At 45.4% G+C, this 21,455-nt stretch overlaps 1 protein-coding gene across 1 annotated transcript in view; it reads right to left on the bottom strand.

Annotated features, from left to right (window-relative positions):
• Positions 1-1,748: 1,748 nt before the first annotated feature.
• Positions 1,749-21,455, bottom strand: part of LOC149865968 (glutamate receptor ionotropic, NMDA 2B-like) — a 120,179-nt gene continuing 100,472 nt past the window's right edge. The window contains exon 3 of the mRNA XM_090042754.1: positions 1,749-2,351. Within this exon, the coding sequence (XP_089898880.1) occupies positions 1,749-2,351 (603 nt within the window). The remainder of the gene's footprint in view (positions 2,352-21,455) is intronic.

Here is a 21,455-nt window from a genome sequence, read left to right as displayed (position 1 = left end):
CATTTGGCAATTGTAGATTTTGCCTCCCTCTCAGATTTCCCACTCACATCTCTTTGCCTGGATTTCTGTGATGTTGTGATCAGTAGGGTGAGGGAGGAATCTCTAGGATTAGAGTGCTAAATTCCTGGCTGTGCCATAGATTTTCTTTGTAAGCTTCGGCAGATTATCTAGGGACAGATCCACAGAAAGACTAAGGTATTGTAGCATCTACTTTTAGGTGGCAAGTCTCCCTATGCAATGCACAGGGAGAGATAGGTGCCTTAGAATAGGATCCATGAAAACCAGCATGGGCAGGTACCTGAACTGGCTCACTGGAAATGCTGAAGAGAAGGGGATTAGTTGCCTACAGGTGTGTCTATACTGCAGCTCTCACAGATTAACTAAACTAGCTTTAAAATAGCTACTTCAGGTACCAACAGGAATATAGCCACAGCAGCACACACCAACTACTTGAGTATTTATCCAATTTTCTGAGTGACATTTGCAGTCCATGCTGAGATCCTTGCTGTCACAGTTATGCAGCTCTCAGTATTCAAGCTACATAGTTTAACATTAGCTCAGGTATGACTATACTACACTCACAAGTGTATGTTTGAGATTAGTACAGACATCCCTGCAGCTGTGATCTAAGGTAAGTGCCTATCTCCACTTCAGATTTACACCCACAAGTCATCTTCTAGATTGGCACCTAAAGGCATATCTACATGACAATACGCTGCCATGTAAAGATACCTTGAAGCTGTGTTACATTACATGGGCTAATTAACCCTAACATTACTCTAGATAGCATGGCACACTAACATGGCCATACTGTTTCTAACACTTTAGCTCAGGTATCTCCATATGACATGTCACTGACAGTGCCTAGATGGAGCCCCTGTAACCTGTTGTCAACGAGAATGGAACCCAAGACCTTCTGAATCCAAATACAGTAAAAGCTGTGTTATCCAACATCCATGGGGAATGGGGAGTTCCGGTAAATCAAATATGCCGATTATCTGAAAGGCGTCTTTGCCTGTTCCAGCCGCCGCCCCTCCTGCTGTGTTCGGTGAGCCAGGGCTTCCACTCCCTGGCGTCAGTGTGCCAGGGGACAGCTAGCGGGGCCGCCCGTACAGGCTGCTTTGATCCAGGCTGTGGTCCAAAGTCAGTGAAGTGGGACTCAGTGAAACCAGAAGCGCCATGGTGGGACTTCCGGTTTCACTTTTGCCACATTGATCGGCATGCCGGTTAATAAAGTGCTGGATAACACAGCTTTTACCATATATGATAGAAGCCTGCCCAAGCAAGGAGACCCAAGTCTGAGGCTGAGTTTGGTGCAGATGCAGCTAACCATGAATGCCCCAACTGCTTTTAGGAGTGGGCAGAGTCCCACACTGAGTGCCTACAGCTACATACCCTTTTATGAAAAGACTTTCTATTGAGATATTTATGGTTCATTCTTTTTGCACTAGAAAACACGTTCTTGGAACAGTTCCCACAGACTTTTGTATTATGCTGTCATTGTCCATCCACCTTCCAGGCATGTTGGCTCCTGTTCCATGCTGAATTGCCTGCCATTGCCACAAAGAGCTGTTGGGGTGGCAGTGCAAAAGGACATAACACACACCAGAAGCCTTCCATTTGCCCAGCCTCCAACAAATACTACCTGTTCTCCCCACTTTCGCCTGTTACATGATTCCCAAGAATCGATGTGAAGAGCATACGCCTGGCATAACCCCTACTTTGTGATGCTTACCTGACCCTTCCCCTTACCTGTTGAGCATGTTGGACTGGTATATCCTTTTTTCCTGGGTGTTATAACAGCTGCTCTTGGGCTCAGGGATGAAGCTGTGTTCAGACAGCATGTCAGAGGCAGCCGTGGTGATTATGGCTATCCCATCCCTCACCCTGGCAGGAAGACCATAGTCCCACTCATCATACGAGACAGAGATGAGCCCAGTTGGGAACTCAGATGGCACTGTGTCTGTATCGCCTGCTACCAGGCTGGGCACGATCCATGTGTAACCATAGCCTGTCAGACCCACAGAGTTGGCTACCTCAAAGATATAAGTTGCCTCTTCCTTGGTGCAGTAGAGGAGGATAACAGGACTCTGTAGCTTCTTGAGCTGGTTCTGGATCTTTGAGTCCCCATCATCTAGGGACATATCCAGCAGAAGGACCTCCTCCAGCTCCCAGCCCACAAAGCTGTGCTCAATGGTGCTGCGAATCTTGTTGACAAAGTCCTGGTAGCCAGGGAAGTAGGTGGTGACAATGGAGAAGATATACCAGTCATATTCTTCCATAATGTTGAGCATGACAGAGGCTTGCTGTTCTATTGATGGGCCAAACTGGAAGAACATGGATGACTCATCCTAGAAGAGAACCAAAAGAAGAGAGAGAAAACAAAAACAGGTCAAAAGAAATAATAATCAGAGTCCATAGACAATTCCAGTGAGGAAGGAGAAAAAACTAGGTTGCACCCCTTCACTTCAGAGTTTGGGCTTGGCTCAAGGCTTCTTAAGAGCTGGGCAAATGGGGAAAAAAAAGAAATCTTTTTATGGTGCTTTTTCTTCTTTTCTTTTTAGCGGTGGCTGTTTAAATCTGCTCAGAGGTCTGGAAGGTTAGAAGCAAATTTGGCAGAGATAGAGGAATGTATGGCATGTAAGTGAGGTGGTCAAAAATGAAGAGAAAATGCAGATCATTCCATAATTAGAGAGATTAATGGACTTAACTTTTTGTTTATCCTAACATCATATTTGACATAAACAGAGATACACTAGTGTGCAACGTTATAAGTGTTTTGGTGGGGTCTGAGCTACTCACAGCAAGTGAAACTTGGATATACAAAATTACTGCCAAAAAGCAGACATATCACCATTTTACACAGCAAATGTTGTTTATACTTTGTTTTAAATGAAAGCTTTTAATATTTCTATTGGCATAACTTTTCATATCCTTCTATCAAAATCGTTACAATACTGTTATCACCATGCCCATATTTACACAAAAGAAAACAAGAACTGAACAGTTTTGGAGGTTATAATATTATCTGAAAGAGGTTTTATATGGATTTCTGTTACTGAATCACAGTGCAAGCGTTTTTCGTCCTGGTAGTTCACAAGACATTACATTTACAGTTTGTTGCTAGTCCAATGAAATTTTAAATCCCTGCATTTGTCTGAACCACATTCAAAAGGAATTTATTTCCAGAGCAGGCTCTATTGTGGACTAGCCTTATACCCTTTAAAGTCAATTGCAAAGTCCCTAATAAAAAGTGGTAGAGTTAAATGTTGGTATTCAGAAGAAATTCATATTATAATAAAGTCACTATTCAAAATCAATTACCATTTTTAGGAATGAAACAGCAGCCCTTCCTCTTCTCAATTAGCCAGAAGACCAGGCCTAGAAGTGGCAGTTAGGTATGTCAAGTCAAAAGGAATTCACTGAACATAGTAAACTGATAAATGCCGTATAAATTTACACGCAACTGAAGTTTGGAAAAGAGTAAAGAATGGATTACTACCAAGTCTAGTCTCCTTTAAAGCAGGCTAAATGCTTTTGCAGCATTTTAATGGTGTCAGTGCTTGCATGCCTTGGCAGCGTATTACACGTTAATTCCAGCTGCTGTAGGAAATTCGGCGGCTTAAATGACTTGGGGCACAGCAAACTAAAACTCCTTTGAGGATCTATCCATCCTTTCTAGAAGCAGGTTTTGAGGACCCATTTCAACCATATTCTCCTTTAGCAGAACACTCCATAGCTTAGAAACTCCAAGAGGGAATGGGAGCACAGGGCGGACAAGGGATGGGGGACCAGCCCCAGCCTCCAGCCTTAGTCTATCAATTTCATTTTCTCAACTGCACTATGTGTTATACTTTAAGGCTAGGGACAGACATTCAAAAAGCCTGAGCCTGAATTGATTCAGCCTTTGCAGAGAGTGAACCGCTTTGCAAGTGGATAGACATTCAGCACATATGTGCAGTGGCTCAAGCCAGAAGCCCAGGGTCACTAGAGCAGCCCTCCCTTCTACAGGGAAGCTGAGCTGAGGAGGGGGGCCTGGCCAGGCCCCAGCAGACCCACCCCAGTGGCTCTCTGGCAGCTGGGAACAATCTGGGCAGAAATGGCTGCCCAGCCCAAGGGGAACTCTTTCCCCTCCCCTACCACCACAGGGCCAGGAGGGCAGCCCTGTTGGGGGGGGGGGGGGTGTCTTCTCCCTCCTCCTCCCCTCCATCTGCAGGTTGGGGAGGCAGGGCTCTATGGGATGCTGCCCAGCCCCAGAGGGGGACTCTTCCCCTGACTCTACCCACCCAGGGCAGGGGGAAGCTCTGTTCCATGCTGGGGGGAACTCTTCCCCTTCCCATTCCTCCCCCCAGAAGGGCAGCGGGAACATGGAGCTCAGCTGGGCAGGGTGTGGGGGTAGAGGGACCCCCACACACTTCCCCCTCATGGCATGCAGCCCCCACTGCCTGGCAGCAGCGGGGGTGGGGAGGTCAGGAAGTTCATGCATGAGAGGAGGGAGTGGAGCCTGCCTTATCCCCACAGCTCTGCTCCCCAAACCTGAGCCTGCAGCAGAGGAAGCCCTACACTGGAACCAGCAGCTTCCCCCACTCCCAACTATGCAAGTCCCACAGTCTGCCAGGAGTGAAGGGAGCCCCACCCCTGCTTTCCTGAAGAGTCCAGCAAGGGGCTTCCCCTCTGAGTGCAGAGCTGCAGGTGTAGCATCGAGCCTCTACAGAGGCAGCCAGCACTGTGCTGGGGGCGAGGAGCACAACCCTGTGCAGCTTGCCCAGCAGCTTCTATCCCCATGGCTTTGCACCACGCCTGCAGCTCCACACACACGGCAGGGAAGCTGGGTACTGGACTCTGCAGGGAAGCAAGGGAAGGGCTCCCTCCACTCCTGGCAGAATGCAGGCCCTGCACAGCAGGGAGTGGGGGAAGCAGCCGACTCTAGTGCAGGACTTTTCCCTGCTGGAGGCTCAGGGAGCAGAGCCACAGGGATAAGGCAGGCTCCGCTCCCTTCCCCCACACACACACACACACACTGGTGCAGCGCTGGGGGAGGAGGAGGAGGGAGAAGAGTTCCCCCCAATGTGGAACAGAGCACAGCAGCAGGTACAGGAAGGGGAGGAAGAGGAAGAGTCCCTCTCCCCACCCTGGGACGAGGAGGAGGAGGAAGAATCCCCATCCAGGACCTCAGAGTCATCCCCCTCACCTTGGGAGGAGGAGGAAGGGGAAGAGTCCCACCTGCACAGAACAGAGCCCCCTTCCCAACTCTGAGACAACCTACCCAGCATGGCCCCATTAAGGTGAAGGAGGCAGGGAGACGGGTTAATTCCTCCCTCTGCCCCTTCCCTGCAGCCAGATTCTGGCAGCTCCAGGGGCCACCACTGCATCCCCCTCCCCTCTGCTCCCTGGCAGACAGGCTGACTGCAGTTGCAGTGGGGGAAGAGGGAAAGGAGGGAGGAATTAACCCCCTCCCTGCCTACTCTGCTTTAATGGGGCCATGCCAGCTGGTGCTAGGGCCAGTACCTGCTCCAGCTAGGGAGCAGAGGGGTGGGGTCAGCCCTGCAGCTGGAGCAGAGAGCCCCACCCAGCCCAGAGAGCATGCTGGGATGCCAGGGGTGTCTGGTTTATTTAAACCAGCAAGGGGTCTGGGACAGACGCTGCATAAACCAGTTTGAGCCAAATCAGTCAAGTCTGATATTACATTCAACCAGGTTTCTCTCAAACTGGTTTTGGTCATTTTGAAACTGGTTTATGTGCATTGAATGCCCATTCTGTTAGAGGTTTAAGCCAGTTTCTGATCACTTAAACTGGTTTATGTGTAATGTCTGCCCCTAGCCTAAAGCTCTGAAAAGATCTGTTCCAAGAGCCACATAGAAAAATGTTTGCAGAGTTTGATATTTATACACTTCTGAGGTTAGCTCCCTCACCCAAGTTTCTCTCTGTTTCTCATGATACTCTTAAGACCAGTCCTAGGGTACTGCATATAGCTCTGAGCGTCTCAAAAAACAAGAAAGATGGTGAACAACTGGAGAAATGTTAGAGGACAACAACAAATAACCAAGGTAAATAAATGTGAGGTCTGTCCCATGTGTTCTGTGACTGAAACCTGCCAAAGTATTCATCCCTTGCCACACAACTGTGCTCAAAAATCTAATTTTTCCTTAAAAAGACACATTTCTAACCTTCAGGCTTGTGGTGAAAGCATGAAAATGTGACCTGAGTGTAAAACCACTGCACTAGCATCTGCCTGAACATAAGAACAAACAGCTCTAAGGGCTTTCAGTAGATGTTACCTCTGAAAGCTAAAAGTGGCTGTCTGCTGCATACTGAATGCTAATATTGTGGAGACATTGTAAAGTATATTTAGTGTAGAAACAACATAGAGGATTATGATGCGGTTGCTATTCATTTTCACATTTAATTCAATAAAATCTATTCTTATAAATTTAAGAGCAGCTGCTACAGAATTTCCATAATTCCTACCAGCGTGTCACTGAATTTAGGGACTTTGCCACACAGTATTCGGAGATTTGTCTAAGAAATACTGAAAGAACTAAAAATGTATCACCTAACTAAATGACAATTAGGGGGTGGAAGATGATTAACCTATTAGTATTGAAAAGTTATATACACAAAACAGAATAAAAAGACTTGTTCAGGATTGTAGCAACATGTGGGAGAAGGGAAAAAGAGCACAGCACTAGTTATGGGTAGTAAGAACCTATTCAATTACTTTAAACAGTCAAATACTACAGTTAGAAGGTGCAGGGCAGCCATCATGAATCGCTACCCTGCACATCCTGGCTGAGGAAGGACTCACTCTTTTCTATCTGAGACTTAGAGAGAGAGAGAAAGGAAGATGCACACTATCTAAAACTTGTTAAATATATGGGTTAAAATGAATTAGAGAAAAATTAAATAAAATTTAAATCTTAAACATACCATTCCTCTCCAACACATGCCCATCTTTAAATGAGATAATATGGACCAGCTGGCCAGGCATTTAGTAATTGCTCTTGAGCAATTTCTTGCATTTTTAGTATAGCAGCAGCAAGAGAAGGAAACCAATTCAGATGAAGAGCACTAGACTTGTTCAAGCCAGTCCAGCTTTCTGCCTGGCAAAATACTCCCTCGTACTTAATCAACCCAGCACTTCAGTTGGCCAAAATACTCTTCAGAGCATAGCCAGCTCAGCATTCAAGGAAGAGAGGATATCAACATGTATAAGGATGTTTTCTGTAACAATAAATCAGACTTGAGTTGTTGGCTGGAGGTGGATGGAAATTTTCAATACAAACTTTTTTAAAAAACATAAAAATACATATTTTTAAATAACACAATATTTCCTTTGTCCCCATATCAACCATATCAAGTTGCTCCAAACATATCAAGTTGCTAATCTGGGAAAGAAAGAGAAGACTAAAATACAGAGAAGTTTTGGATTATAGTTAAGGGATGGGGATAGCTGTCCACAAGGGCGTTTTTACACCTTATGGGATGCGGCGCCAGCTGCTTTAATTAGCAAGCCACACTAATTAAGAAGTACCCACACATCACGTGTATCAGGTTCCCTGCACTGAAAAAATGGCAGCAGGGTGCTTTGAACTAAAGCTCAAATGTGTTTTATTTCAAAGCACCCAACCCCCATTTTTTCAGCACAGAGACACGATCAGACACTGATGCATGTGACTGCCAGAGCACGTAAACATCCGTGCTCCTGCAGACTCGGTTAATCAAATCTGCTCCGACACGCTGGAAATCCAGGCTCCATGCACGTGCATAGGAGCCCTAGTGTCAGGGTTCAGTTTTTGATCTTAAGTAGCGGTTCAGTTCTTGTCACACATCTCTACACAAAAAGATGAAAAATGCAAAATTAGTATTGTTGCATTGGCTTCTTAGAGGCTACAGAATACATTTTCCCCATCTAGACTTCTGAACTTTCCACAAAAGAACATGGAGCTTATTATTCCCAGTAGTGTTTGGTTTATGCTGCCAACTTTTGATATTAAAGCTGCCAGCATCTAGAAATATGGTTAAAGAACAAAGTTTGGTATCAGCATTAGGAGACAGAGACACTTAGAAGACCACATAGTCAATGGGGAACTCAAACAACCTATCCCTGCAGTCACTTTTTCACATATCTTTCTGACCAGTGAGCCAAATGGCATCTACTGGTCATGGCTGTAGGTAACAGCAAAGTACAGTAGAATGTAGCTCCTTCCCCCACAAAAAAAAAGGAGAGAGAGATTGAACTAAGAAAGCAAAAACTCCAGCACATGATCCCCTTGCCTCCAGAGATAATGGAAACTCACCACTTCAAATCTGCAAGGTCAGGGATCTGTAGCTTTGCCGAGCTGAACCGGGGGTGGAGCTGATCAATCGACATAGCACACTCTCCAGCTGACAGATGGCTTCCCACAGAAAATCTGCTCTAAAGTTATTGCTGCTAGGACTAGCAGCCACTCTCCCTCCCTAGTATTTAACCCCCTCTGATAGGGAGATTGGGTGGGGGAGATGGTGACCCAGAGATAAAGAACATTTTACAGAGATGCCTCTGTAGAAGGTAACCAGTGCCCACAAAGGAAACTTGATCCCCTTTGTAGTCCCCAAATACCTTCCCCTCCAATGCAAGAATCAGGCAGGGACTGTATTAGCTGAAGCTCAGAGTTTTCCACAACGTGTTCTGGGCATTCATCTCTCTCACAGGGAGGGACCTCTGGGAGGGTGGCAGGTGACACTCATTGCAGAGAAGCACCTCAGACCTCAGCAGCTGGATCAATTGGAGCTGATCACTGCAGTTTAACAAGCCGTTTGCCTCAGATGTGGCAGGAGAGGCCCCTAGGGGTGCTTTTCTCACAAGCGCCTCTCTATCAGCTCTCTGGATTCCCTAGGCAGGAGGAAGCAATTACTGCTGTACAGACAACAGCATCTCACCACTGAGCCAAAATGTCTTTGATTTCAGTCTTTTTGCATGGTGCAGCTTTGCAAACACCCTAAAACAAGCAGAGAAGTTTCTCAAGCCCCAGGAAGGGGTGCATTGAATCAGCTTTTTGCAAGAACTATAGCCCGTCCACTCAGAAAAATGGCTTCAAATTTAGTAAACTCATGAGACAGAAACTCATCTTTACCTTTTTTAGGTTTTCTTTACATAACCTGCTCTTCTACTCTGAGTCTCTAGTCCTGCTCTTACAGCTGAACCCCAATAGAGGTTTATGATTTTGCTTCTGGGTTCAGGCTAAGGGCTGGGGCCCTTTAAATTAGGTATCGAATGTTTCTGCTTTAAGATCCAGTGGTTTGTTCCTATGACACTCACTGTGCCCAGGGATGCCAAGTTAGGATGCTGTAACTCATGCTAGGAGTACATACAGGTCATATCACACTTCAGGAAGTTGCTCCAGGTAAAGTTGCTGGCCCAGAGAGAAGTGGCTTGCAACCCTTGCTCCTCAGAGCCTGTGAGAGCCAGTCTGATAGAAAAGTCCAAGATAAAATCTCCACCCTTTTCCATTGGTCCTCCTAAGGACCTGGTCTACATTGGCTATACAGAGTTTCCCTAAACATAGTATTCACAATCTCTTTTACAGGGGGAGACTTAAGCCTACCCTCCTCCAGTTTTTCTTTCTTTCACGGTCCTGTTTGGAATGGGCTGCCCATGGCGAACTGATGAATCAGGCCACCAATCTTTCCTTCCATTTCCACTACCTCTCCCCTCCACTCTCACGATGAAAGACAGAATTTGCTCTTGTGGCCTAAACATGGCACCAGGAGTCAAGAGAATAAAAATCTGGTTCTGCCACAAATGCCCTCTTTAACTGTGAACAAATCATTTAGGGCCCCATTTTTCTCCAGGCCTCAGACCAGCTTGCCACAGATTTCCTGGGTGCAAAAGGAACACCAATCAAATAAGACAGCAGACTTCAGAAGAGGCTTCAATCTCTGAACTCCTATTTTTCTGTCTTCAAAACAGAGACACCACCATTTACCTACTCAACACAGTCCTGAAAGAACACTTAATTCACTAGGAGTTTCATTGTTCTTGATGGAAGATGCCATAGAAGTACAAAGTTTTATAATTACATTTTCTATATTTCTCAGTCCTGTTTATTACAGCAGAGCTGACACAAAGATGGTATCTTTCTTGCTTAAGTGTTCATTTACTCCTGTTTATGCCTGCCACAAATGCATCGTTGCCTCCGGCTAGCCTGGAGTCAGAATCGTCTGCTAATTTGTTTTTCCTCCCCACATTTAATTTTTTTTTATTTAATGTTCAAAAGCTCAATATACCCTGTATACTGCTATATGATGCATCGCTGAACTGTGAACCCTTTACTTAGGTCATTTCATCAGGTTGCTCTGAGGAATTTGGAGCCATCACAGACAAAGTGTTACAACTCTACAGAGAGGGGAAAATATCCACAGCAGGGTCTCACTCTCTCTCTCGCTCATGCAAACACTCTCCAAACATATTGCAAAGGCAGGTTGGGAACCCTAGCATTGTGCCATTGTGTAATGACACATTTCCTGGTTGATCTTACCTAGTAAGGATTCTAACTCATTTCTTTTTCATTGGATAATAAAACAGAAAGCTTCCATAGGTCTCCCAGGAAGCTCTGATTGACTGACCATTGTTCACATGTCACTATAAAGTTAGAATCCAGAACCTTTAGTTCCGACAACCTGAACATTGTAAGGAACTCGCTGAACAGTAATACTTCAACAGAGGGCAGCGTGGGGAGTTGATTACTCTTCTTCTAGCTCCTGATCAGGGGGTAGTCACTCTGGGGCACTGGGGAAAAAGATGAAAGACCTGGAGAGTCAACAGACACAGCTGTTCCTGGTATCTACTTAAGACAACTGAGGTAGAGAGTCCAAAACTGCCTGTCATCCAAATGTTCCTCATGGCTTACAAGTAAAAGGATTAATGCCTCATGTCAATCTGAACATGCATGTACTGTAACCAGACAGATTACACCAGGTCCAACTGTGACATCAACTTCTCTGCAATACTACAGACTGAAATCATAAAGTCAATCATTCAACAATACAGTATAAGTGTTTTTGTACCAAGGAATATCCCAGAGTTGTCAATGGGGGTCATGTTAAAAGCTAACTCAGGGACTGAAAGCTCTATGTCATGTTTCAATTGACAAGGGATTTGCAGGGAATCATCCCAATTACACTATGTTGGAAAGGCATAAGGCACCCTATATTCCTTACCTAGGGATAAAATGACTATTCCACTCTCTCTCTGTGGGCCCACATAACTCCATAAAACACAGAAGATCAGAGTATTAAAATTTATAGAAAGCATAGAATCATGGAAAGTAGGACTGGAAAAGGATTTCAAGAGGTGACCTACTCCCACTTGCTGTTCAAGGCAGAATCATCTATAGTGAAGCCATTCCTGGCAGTCACTCATCTATCAGGATCTTAAACCCCCTGCCCCAGCCACAGAGATTCCACACTTAACTACCCTCATAGCTGGACAGTTTTTTTCTTGAAGTTTAATCCCTTGTTGTAATTTAAGACTACCGTTCTTGTTCTATCCCCAGTGGACATAGAAGATAGCTTGCAACTCTGCCCTTTGCAGTAGCTTCTTACATTTTTGAAGACTTATTCTCTTCTAGCCTTTTCTTCTCCAAACTAAACACATTCAGTTCTGTCAACCTTTCCCTGTAGGTGATACTTTCTAGATAGATAGCTGATCATTTTTGTGGTTCCCAGCTGGACTCTTTCCAATTAGTCCACATCGTTCTTGAAGAAGCGTGGTGCTCAAAACTGAATACAGTACTGCAACTGACGTCTCACCAGTAAACAAAGCTGTTCATTAGTTACAGCCATAATTCATTTGATATGACTACTGTCTAGTCTAGAACATATAGACAAAATGGTGGTTAGGCCACTGAGTGATGACAGATGATCCATGCCTAGTCATGAATTATACTAACAGTGCATCAGGTATCTTATATGCTGCCCCATCACAGCAAACTACAGAACCAGATAGTCAAGTACCCTGCATCTTACTACACCAGATCAGACCATGAATCCATTTTGCGCAGCATCCCAATTTGGCCAGTAGCTTAAAGAAAGTAATAATTCATTACCTGGCCAGCAAATTACTTCATAATTCATCCAGTAAATTACATCATACCATTCCATAGGGATTCTCATCTGGCCCTCACACTCTTGCCTGGCACCTTAAAAATGAAATCATGACTCTCCACTGATCAGTATTTTAGCTGGCACAGCTCTATCTGTCATTAGCTGCTATAAAATTATCCAGCACTTTTAAAACCCTAGTCGCAGTTTTTGGCAGGAGGTCATTGGCCAATTCCAGAAATCAACTATATCCTGTGCAAAGTATTATTTCTTTTTATCACATCCAAATTAACTGCTCTTTCATTTCATCAAATATCCCCTTGTTCTCATTATGAACTGTGGGGAGGAAGTCTCAGACGGCTTAGAGATTCCCTTTAGAGAAGTACTCAGAGTTCAACAACTTCTCCAACTCCATTTGAACCTCTCTGGAGCTGGAGAGCTTCTCTCACAAAATTTCCAACATTTCCCAGGTGTGGATAGGTCAGAAGTGCTCATAAGAACCATGAATCTAAGAAAAAAAATATTCTGGTCTTTCTTCTTTTTGCCTAACATATTGCAGTACTAAGGCAGAGAAGGCAAATGATAAAACATACAAAGAGTTCTGGATTCAATGGGAATTATGTAAGTGTTCAAGCCAGCAAGGCATCAAAGCCTGAGGAAAGAGGTTTTTCTGGTGAAGACAGAGGTAGTTAGCTGTGTTAAATCTTAAGTCAGGCAGAAGGCAGGGGTAGTTTTGCACTGACAGACTAACTAAATGAGATGCATAGCATAAGCTTTCCTAAGCAGCAGCTTATTACATCAGACGCTGTGAAGTAAGTCCCTTTGTAGCATCTGATGAAATAAGCCATTGCATATGAAAGCTTATTGTAACTGCAAAATGATCCCAGGGAACAATTCCACTCCACCTGTATTAAGACACTATCATTATCAGGCAAGTGACTTATCAGTCCTTGGAACTGTCAATATGATGGCTCTCTCTACTGAAGCAACAATAGGAGGGAAAAAAACAGAAATACTGTAGATGTTGATGCTCATGTCAAAGCCTAGTGCATATTTGCTGTCTCTTACAAGAACTCCTGGCTGGAATCTATAATGGAAGTTCAATCCTGCAACTTCATTGAACCCCACCAGGGCCAGTAGCCAGTGACCACCAGTGCAAGTGACCTCCAGTTTCTGGAGAGGGATGAAACAGAGGAAATTTCACCCTCTACCCTCTCTAGAGCTCCTTCCCAGGCAATCAGCCCACAGTGGCTTTGTCAGAAAGCAGCTGTCATGCCTGCCTTGCTCCACTAATTGATCTGAAAAGCTTCAAATGATTATTGACTCTCTGCCTCCCCACTGAGGAGACTTTGAAACCAATAAAGCACACAGATATTAGAGAAGGAAAGAGACTTCTTACTCACCATCCCTTCTCTGCTTCCTTCTATTAAGTGTCTCAGATACTCAATAGGAGGTCTCCTGCAGCCTTCAAGGCAAAAAAAAAAACCAAAAAAAAAACAAACCACACAACCAAAAAAACCAGCTCCATGAACTCCCAAATGCGTGCACACCTCCACATGCACACTTAGCTGATGCTCTGCCAGTTTATAGCTGCTATCTGGACTGGGCATTTAATCTTGATGGCATCTCTAATTCCTTCTTTGTGCCCTGATGAAGGACAGATTTTCCACACCCCTCACTATTTTAAATAAAGAAGCATTTGTAACAGACACACTAATGTCCTTTACAGAAAGAGGTTTCTTAACCCTAATGAAATGAAAAAGGGTTCAGGGTGGCATGTGCTAAGATTAGATCTCAGCTGGATGGGCTGCTAAGAAATGGTCATTTCCCCTTTCCCCCCCCATATCTATTTCAGGGTCACTAGCATCCAAACATGCACAAACTATTTTATTCCTTGGAGCTATCCTAATTGACACCAGTCAGGATTTGGCGCATCATATTTACTTCTGTCATATGTACATATGGACATGTGAGCTTCAATTTAATAAAGATTTAAAAAAAGAAAAAAGAAAAAGAAGAAACAGCTGATTTTTCACCATGGGCACCATCTGCTTAGTTTTTGCACATCGGTTTGGACAATGAAAGCAAACTGATCTGTTGCTAGTCAGTTCCGCTTTCTGCCTAAGCACAATGCAATTATGTTCATTTATTCACCTAGACATGTAGACAGGGTAAGAGAGCCTAGCCATATGCTCCAACTGCCCCCGACATCGTTTGAATATACAACCTGCATGCAACAGTATGATCTACACTGAGCTTTTTTTTTTTTTTTTACTTTAATCCAAAAATTTCTCTCTCCTTTATGTTAAAAAAAAAAAAAAAAAAGAGACCTAAAATTGGGTCTCACCAGCAGCATCTTTTTCAAGATCACACGTGCACAGGAACCAACAATAGGCTACTAAGATTTCTGCTCGGAATGGACGTGACAGACAAACGGATTGGTGGAACAGCAGGAGGATTTGCCTTTGTGTGGAAGTTAAAGGAGTAATAATCATAATAAAAGGACCTTCAAAAATAAAAGCCAAAGGAAGACATGTAAGGCATTGAAACAGCACTTCAACAGACGCAAAAGAAGTCAGTGCATCTTGTTTTGCTGCATCTCCCGTTGTCTGTCCTTTTTCTTAATCGTGCACACTGGCACAACAGGGGACCCAGGTATAGATGGCAGCAGCAGCAGGGGCTACAGCAAGCAAGGGGGGAATGAGCTATTCAGTCTGAATGTCTGCCCATCTTGAGCTCTTGACAAAAGAAGAACAAACAAGCATATGAAAAGGGGAAAGAAATAGCTGTGTCCAGCACCTCACGTCCTTCAAGGGAGGAAATGTTGGCTTTGATACGGCGCTGCTTCCCTTTCATTATTTCCAATTCCCCATTCCTTTAGTTAGCTGCCTCCAACCTCATTCACTTCTTTATGTGCACACTCCTAAATAACAGCATCTATAAGACGGCTCAAGGGATGCAAATGTTCTTACCTCTAGGTCACCAGTTCCCATCCAACACAAATTGGCAGCAGCTAATGTGTATTAACTTCTGACAACTATTTAGAGACCTGTATGCAACAAGATGATTATTTCAATCTAATCCATATAAGATCAGTGTCCACATCACCACATACAGAGCTGGAGCTAATTAGGGCTCTAGTTAGTGCTTTCAGAGAAAAGCCAAGGATTGCAATAGCTGCAGCACCACATGGCCTTACCACAACCCTAGGGGAGAAGGCTCACTAACCCTATAAAGGGAAAATCAACATCGCTTAAATAAACCAAGACTATTCCCTTTTAATGCAAGGAGGAGATCTTCACAGCTCCCCTTCCAGCAAAGCAAATACTTAGCTCATTATCTTACAAAACAGGGTCTAAATAAAATAAATAATTTCCTTTAGATAGGATCAAACAAAGTTGTCATGGGATGGAACTAACAACAAATGCCTCCCTTCCTACCAGCATTCAGCTAAACAACTCAAGTTGTTCCCTGTAGATGAGAGTGGGAAGAGAACAGTAGCCCCAGTGACTTAGTTCAAAAGCACATTGGTCCTTGCATTGCAGTGTGGGAAGAAGTTCCATTCCTTCTGTCCGTGAAACTCTACTCAATGTACCCTCCCCTTCCTGTAGATGCCTCTTAATTAGCTCCAGCTGAAGCCTCTTCCTCCTAGCCTGACTGCTAATTAAGCTTCTGCTGCAGGGAAGGGTCTCTGTCCCTAGAAAGAAATTCAATCCTTTCTTTGTACAGGTTAGTGTGGGGTATATTACATGTTACCTACCTACCCCTTGAAATACTAGCTATGTATCCCTCTTCTCAGAAGGGTATGATGATGCTGAGGAGATCATCTGCTTGGTGCTGGAATGCAAAGGATTGTGGTTCAGAGGTGGACACTCCCTAGCATCATAGTCCTTCAAAGCAGGACAGACTGTTTAAGGGCCAGTTAGCTTCCTTGGTAAAGTCCAGGAAAAACAATGGACCTCAGGTTAGGAAATAAATTACCATGTAAAGGAGCCAAGGATAAGAGACATGCTTCTTGGAGAAGCACATTGCCCAGGGAATAGAACATTGTCTCTCTATAGCTCATTTAGGGCATGCCTGTATGATCCTCACTCCAGCTCCTTGGGCACCAAGGCTAAAAAGTAATGTTTCTGCTGTTTGCTGTGTGCCCCCACACTACTCTGAGGGCAGCTGTTTCACATTTTTTCTTCATTTGATGTGAGTGGGCAGGACATGATTTCACAAGATCAGAGATGGGAAGGACACAACTATAGTGATCTCTGTGTACTCTGTATACGTTATCCAGTAGTTCACAAGGAATGGTCTTGGGCAATGATCTCTTCCTGTATTCAATATCCTTTGCTCTGGCTCCAGTTCCAGCCCAGGGCAAAGAACACAGTGGCTCTGCCCCCAGTGCTCAGCAGGCAGTAGCAATGGCTCTGACTCCAGCCTGCCTGATCCCCAGCTCACACTGTCACCCAATCCCTGACCCACAACAGCTGCTCCTGACTCTACTGCCTGCCCTTGATAGGTGCTCAAATGTAAAATAAGGCTTTCCCCATCCATCACATTAAATGAAGGGGAAACAACCTCATCTTGGATTCAAGTAAATACAGTATCTTTCTGTATATAAAATACTAGATGATCACCTATGTTCACTAGCAGGAAGTACGACCCCAAATCTATTACTCGGCCTCCTTGGCTAGGGACAGACATTACACATAAACTGGTTTAAGTGATCAGAAACTGGTTAAAACCTGTAACACAACAGACATTCAGTGCACATAAACCAGTTTGAAAATGGTTTAAATTTGTTTGATATAAATCTGATTAAATGTAGTATCAGACTTAACTGATTTGGCTTAAACTGGTTTATGCAATGTCTGTCCCAGACCTATTGCTGGTTTAAGTGAAATCAGAGACCCCCAGCATGCTCTCTGGGCTGGGCTCTGCTCCAGAGAGCTGGGCCAGCCTTTCCCCTCTGCTCTCTAGCTGGAGCAGGGGTGGGGTGTGGCCAGATGCTAGCCTGCCATAGCCCCTGAGGCAAATTCCTCCCTCCATCCCCTCTTCTCCTGCTCCCCCACTGGGAAACCCTGTGGACCACAGCTGGGATTTACCAGCCCCAGCCACATCTCCACAGCTTTCCTGCAGCCAGGCAGAGACAAAGTTAATTCCTCCCTCTGCCCCACTTGCCTGCAGCCAGGGAAGGGATTAATTCCACAGCATCCTCAAATGGGGGAGAGAAGCAAGCTAGTTCCCTGCAGATCCAACACCTGCATCTGTGAGCCCAGAGCTATGACCTGCAGGACCAGACTGAGAGGTGGGAAGTTTCGGCAAAGCTCTGACAGTAATCATCACACATATGTGCTAAAGATGGAGTTAAGGGAAGTTGCAGACCAAAGAATGCAGAGAGCTACATTTACATTGTAAAGCAGAACCTGTAAAACCTAAACAAAGCCTTTCTGAATGCCTGGCTGTAAGGAGACACTCTGCCCTCAGGATTAGTAAGACTTATGCAAGACTTTTACATTTTAAGTTAGACTAAGTTGTATAACCTGTGTTTTACTGGGCTGTATTTTAGCTTCGGTGAAAATTTCTGGTTGTTCCCTGTTGCATGCTTTGCCAAGTGTCGTGTTCAATACATGCTTGTGTCAGAGAGAGGACTTTTTTCCCATCCCCACTCCTCAGTCTGGCAGCAGCTCCCCACACAGCTGGTGGCTGGCATCCTGTGTGTCTTGGAGCCATGCCCCTCCACTCCAGCAGGGAGGGATGAGAGCCTTGGAGGGCCTCTCTCTTCCCTCCCCTTTAGCAGTGGCTGGCAGGCATGCTCTAACACCCCTGCCTTCTGGGGCGTTAGAACCACTGCAGGCACATGCCTACATGTCCTGATTTAACAGAGAATGTCTGTCCAGTTATTAATGTGTTTAAGCTGTGCAGTTTAGACTAACCTGCAAAGAGTGAATCAATTCAGGCTCAGGCTTTTTGAATGTCTGTCCCTAGCCCTTGCAATCCCTGGTCAAACCTTGTGATCAGTATTCCTAGGACCTTCATATCCCTCTGGCTGCCTTCCTGATGCAGGGAAAGATAGGAAGGAAAACTCTTTAAAGAATATATTAAATTAATACCAACCTCAGCCCAAAATCTTAGGGTAGGACAAAAACCTCAGCAATCCTAATCTGTGAATTCCTGCATTGTTATGTTCATGGCCACTATCTGCTATACCCATAGGAGCTAGGACAATAAAAACACTTCCAAAAGTAGTTTAGTAGCGATGGCTCCTAAATCCCCTTTAACAATATATAAGTACTATATTTATCAGGGCCCTGAGAAGTGCAGGACTGCATGCATATATGCACACTTCATAAACAGACAGCATCACTGGTATGCCTCAGATATCTGCATTAGAAACACTTCACTGGGTCTTTAAAAGGGCTTGCCTTCCATCCCTATATCTTAGTGTGTGCGCACTTTGGCAAGGATTACTCATACAACCCTCTGGCTTTTACTTCAACCTCCTGGCTTTTTCCTTTCTTGGGATCATTTAGACAGGCCAGTTTACTTCCTTACCTAAGGTCAGTTCTTTCTCTTGGCCTTGCTGAGGAAGCCCTCTGTCCTCAGACATTTTGACAGGCAAGTACAACAGTGTACAGCAACACTGCACAACAGTTCCCAGTGCAAAATGGAGACAAATAACATGTCCACTGGAAGATGCAGGAGAGAATTTGGAATGGTTAGATATAATTACCCAGGCTAGAAACTGGGCAAAACACCAGAACTAGCCTGTTCTCCTACTGTCAGGCAATCATTAGTGACTGCAAATAATCAAGACCTGTTTTACAGCTCATCTAAAAACACCATACTGGAGCTGTAGTTCTGTACTAACTCAGAAAGGAACCCACTACCTCCTGATGTGCCAACACCATTTCCTGTAGCATCTGGACTTTCCTTGGAGTTCTATCCTCCTGGTTTTGATCAACCCTGACCTTAACTAGCAAGACCTTAGTTTAATAAACTTCTGATCTCAGATCTGAGCAACAAGGAAAGCACAAATTAGCTGTGATCGCCTCACTCACACAAGTCTGTTTCAACTTACCTGTGTACAACAAACGGATTTTGGACAAGACCTAGTGCCGTAGCAACGGGGTGGGGGGGGTAGGGGGCGAGTGGAGTGACCCCCCCAGAAGCCAAAGCAAAGGGGTACCAACAGGCAGTGCCCAGCTGGGGTGGAACCATAAGTGGCTTGTTTTGGGTGGGAGGAGGAGGGGCAAGGACAGAGGAAGGGGAGCTCCCACCTCTGTGTGCACTCCAGGGCAAGCATGGGGAGGCGTGTGCTCCCTGAATCTCGGAGCGAGGCAAGGGCAGGCTGCTGCTACAGGCTTTACCCCAGGCACCAAACTTAGTTGCTATGACACTGACAAGACCTGTTCAGACCCCCAACAAGGTGACTTAGCATACACTTCTGAATACACTAAGGACCAGAACCTATTTCCCAGACATCCAAGACTTAGCAGCTACTTGCCCTTAAATACAATTCTCACCTCATGAGAGCAAGTCTATTCTAGTATCTGGGGAAGCACACAGCTTTCTCATTTGCTTAATCAGTAACTTTATACACCTCCACCAAGCTGAGTTCCAGCTCACTCAAAGGGAGATATCTACCACCACGGTTGGCTTCAGTGGGAGAAAGACCAACACCCATTTCCCAAAAGTTCAGCTGTTTGGGCATATGCCCAGAAAGTGAAGACCAGGGTGCTAGGCCCCACTCAGCCAAAGTGGGGTTGAACACTCATATTCCACTTCTCTAGGACAGTGCCCTAACCACCAGGCCATTAGCTAGGTAGGGTTTAGGGTCTCCTATTGAAGCTGGCTCACTGAGTTGCCAAAAGTAAAAGAGCCATGAGGTCAAAAGGAGACCAGACCTGAGAAAATGGGTGTATCTACATGTGCAAACAATCTGGAAGTGGCTTACTCTCAAGTAAATTACTCTTGAGTAAATTCTCCCAGGCACATGTCTACACATGCAGGGATGCAGGAGCTCTAGGCTCTCTCTGGGTGCTAGCCCTGGGGCCAGAAAACAGCTGTCTCCTGGCTGCGGCTGGGACATTGTTCCCTGCCCCTGGAGTGCTGCCTGCTGCTAGGACAGACTCCGCCACTGGAGCCCGGGAGGGGACAATGTTCCCCTGCCCCAGTAGGAGGGAGCTCCCAACCCCCACTCCACAATCATGAAGCCTGGGCTAAGAGATCCTTATCTCCCAGCACCAGCTTCACAGTTGTGGAGCCAATGCTGGGAGTTCCTCATCTCCCAGCCCAACCCCGCGGTCGTGGAGCCCCGGCTCGGAGATCTTTCTCTCCCAATGCCAGCTCCACAGTCGTGGGGCTGGTGCTGGGAGATCTTTCTTTCCCAGCCCAACCCCATGGTCATGGGGCTGGGGCTGGGAAAACTTTCTCTCCCAGCCCAACCCTGCAGTTGTGGGGCCGAGGCTGGGAGATCCTTCTCTCAGCACCAACTCCGCAGTCACGGGGCTGGTACTGGGAGATAAGGATCTCCCAGCCTGGGCCCTACAACTGCAGGGCTCTCCCAGCTCTGGCCCCACAATCACAAGGTCAGGGCTGGGAGTTCCCTGCTCCAAGAACAAGGGGAGATTGTCCTTACCTGGGCTCTGGTAGTGGAGCCCACCCAACAGCAGAGAGGTCCCAGGAACAGAGAGTAATTTCCCACCTCCTGCTGCCCGAGAGCACGTTTGCTCCCAATGAGATGTCTACACATGCGCTACTGTGCAGTAAGTAATCTTAAGTAAATTTAGCCAATTACTGCACAGTAAGCATCTGCACATGTAGACACAGACTCTTACTGTGCAGTAATTAGCTCTACTGCACAGTAAAGCATCTTGTATAGATGCGCCTAGTAACTCTGTAAATCTTGTGAGAAGGAGGCCTGGGTAGTGTTTCTAGTACTGCTGATGCATTTAATCCAACAGCTATTTAATGTGAAATGCCTAAAAGGAAAAGAATGCAACAAGGATGATTGAGGTTAGATATTAAGAAAAGCTTTCTTATGATGAAGGTGGTTAAGCACTGGAACAGATCACCAAGACAGATTGTGAAGTGTCCTCCTGAGGGCCCTTCCAGCCATGGTTTTCTAAGAATCTAAACAGCATTGAGATTAGAACCTAGGGCTCCCTTCCTCTCAAAATAAGTCCTTCTTCACTGGGCTACAGAGTCAGCCTCCCTCTTACATGCTCTCCTGTTGGCCCCAAGACTCATGTATTCCTTTCTGCTCAGTGGGACAACTGCCACAGAAGGCAGGGAGAATTCTTCAGCCCTGCCAACCCCATTGTCTAGCAGTTAGGGTCCTCCCCTAGGAAAGTGGAAGATGTAGATTCAACACCCTTGTG

This window comes from Crocodylus siamensis, chromosome 4 (genome assembly GCF_052110815.1).
Source record: "Crocodylus siamensis isolate JL-2025a chromosome 4, ASM5211081v1, whole genome shotgun sequence".
Classification (NCBI taxonomy): Eukaryota; Metazoa; Chordata; order Crocodylia; family Crocodylidae; genus Crocodylus; species Crocodylus siamensis.
Note: the sequence above shows the minus strand (reverse complement) of the source record. Positions and strands in the feature narration are given on the sequence as shown.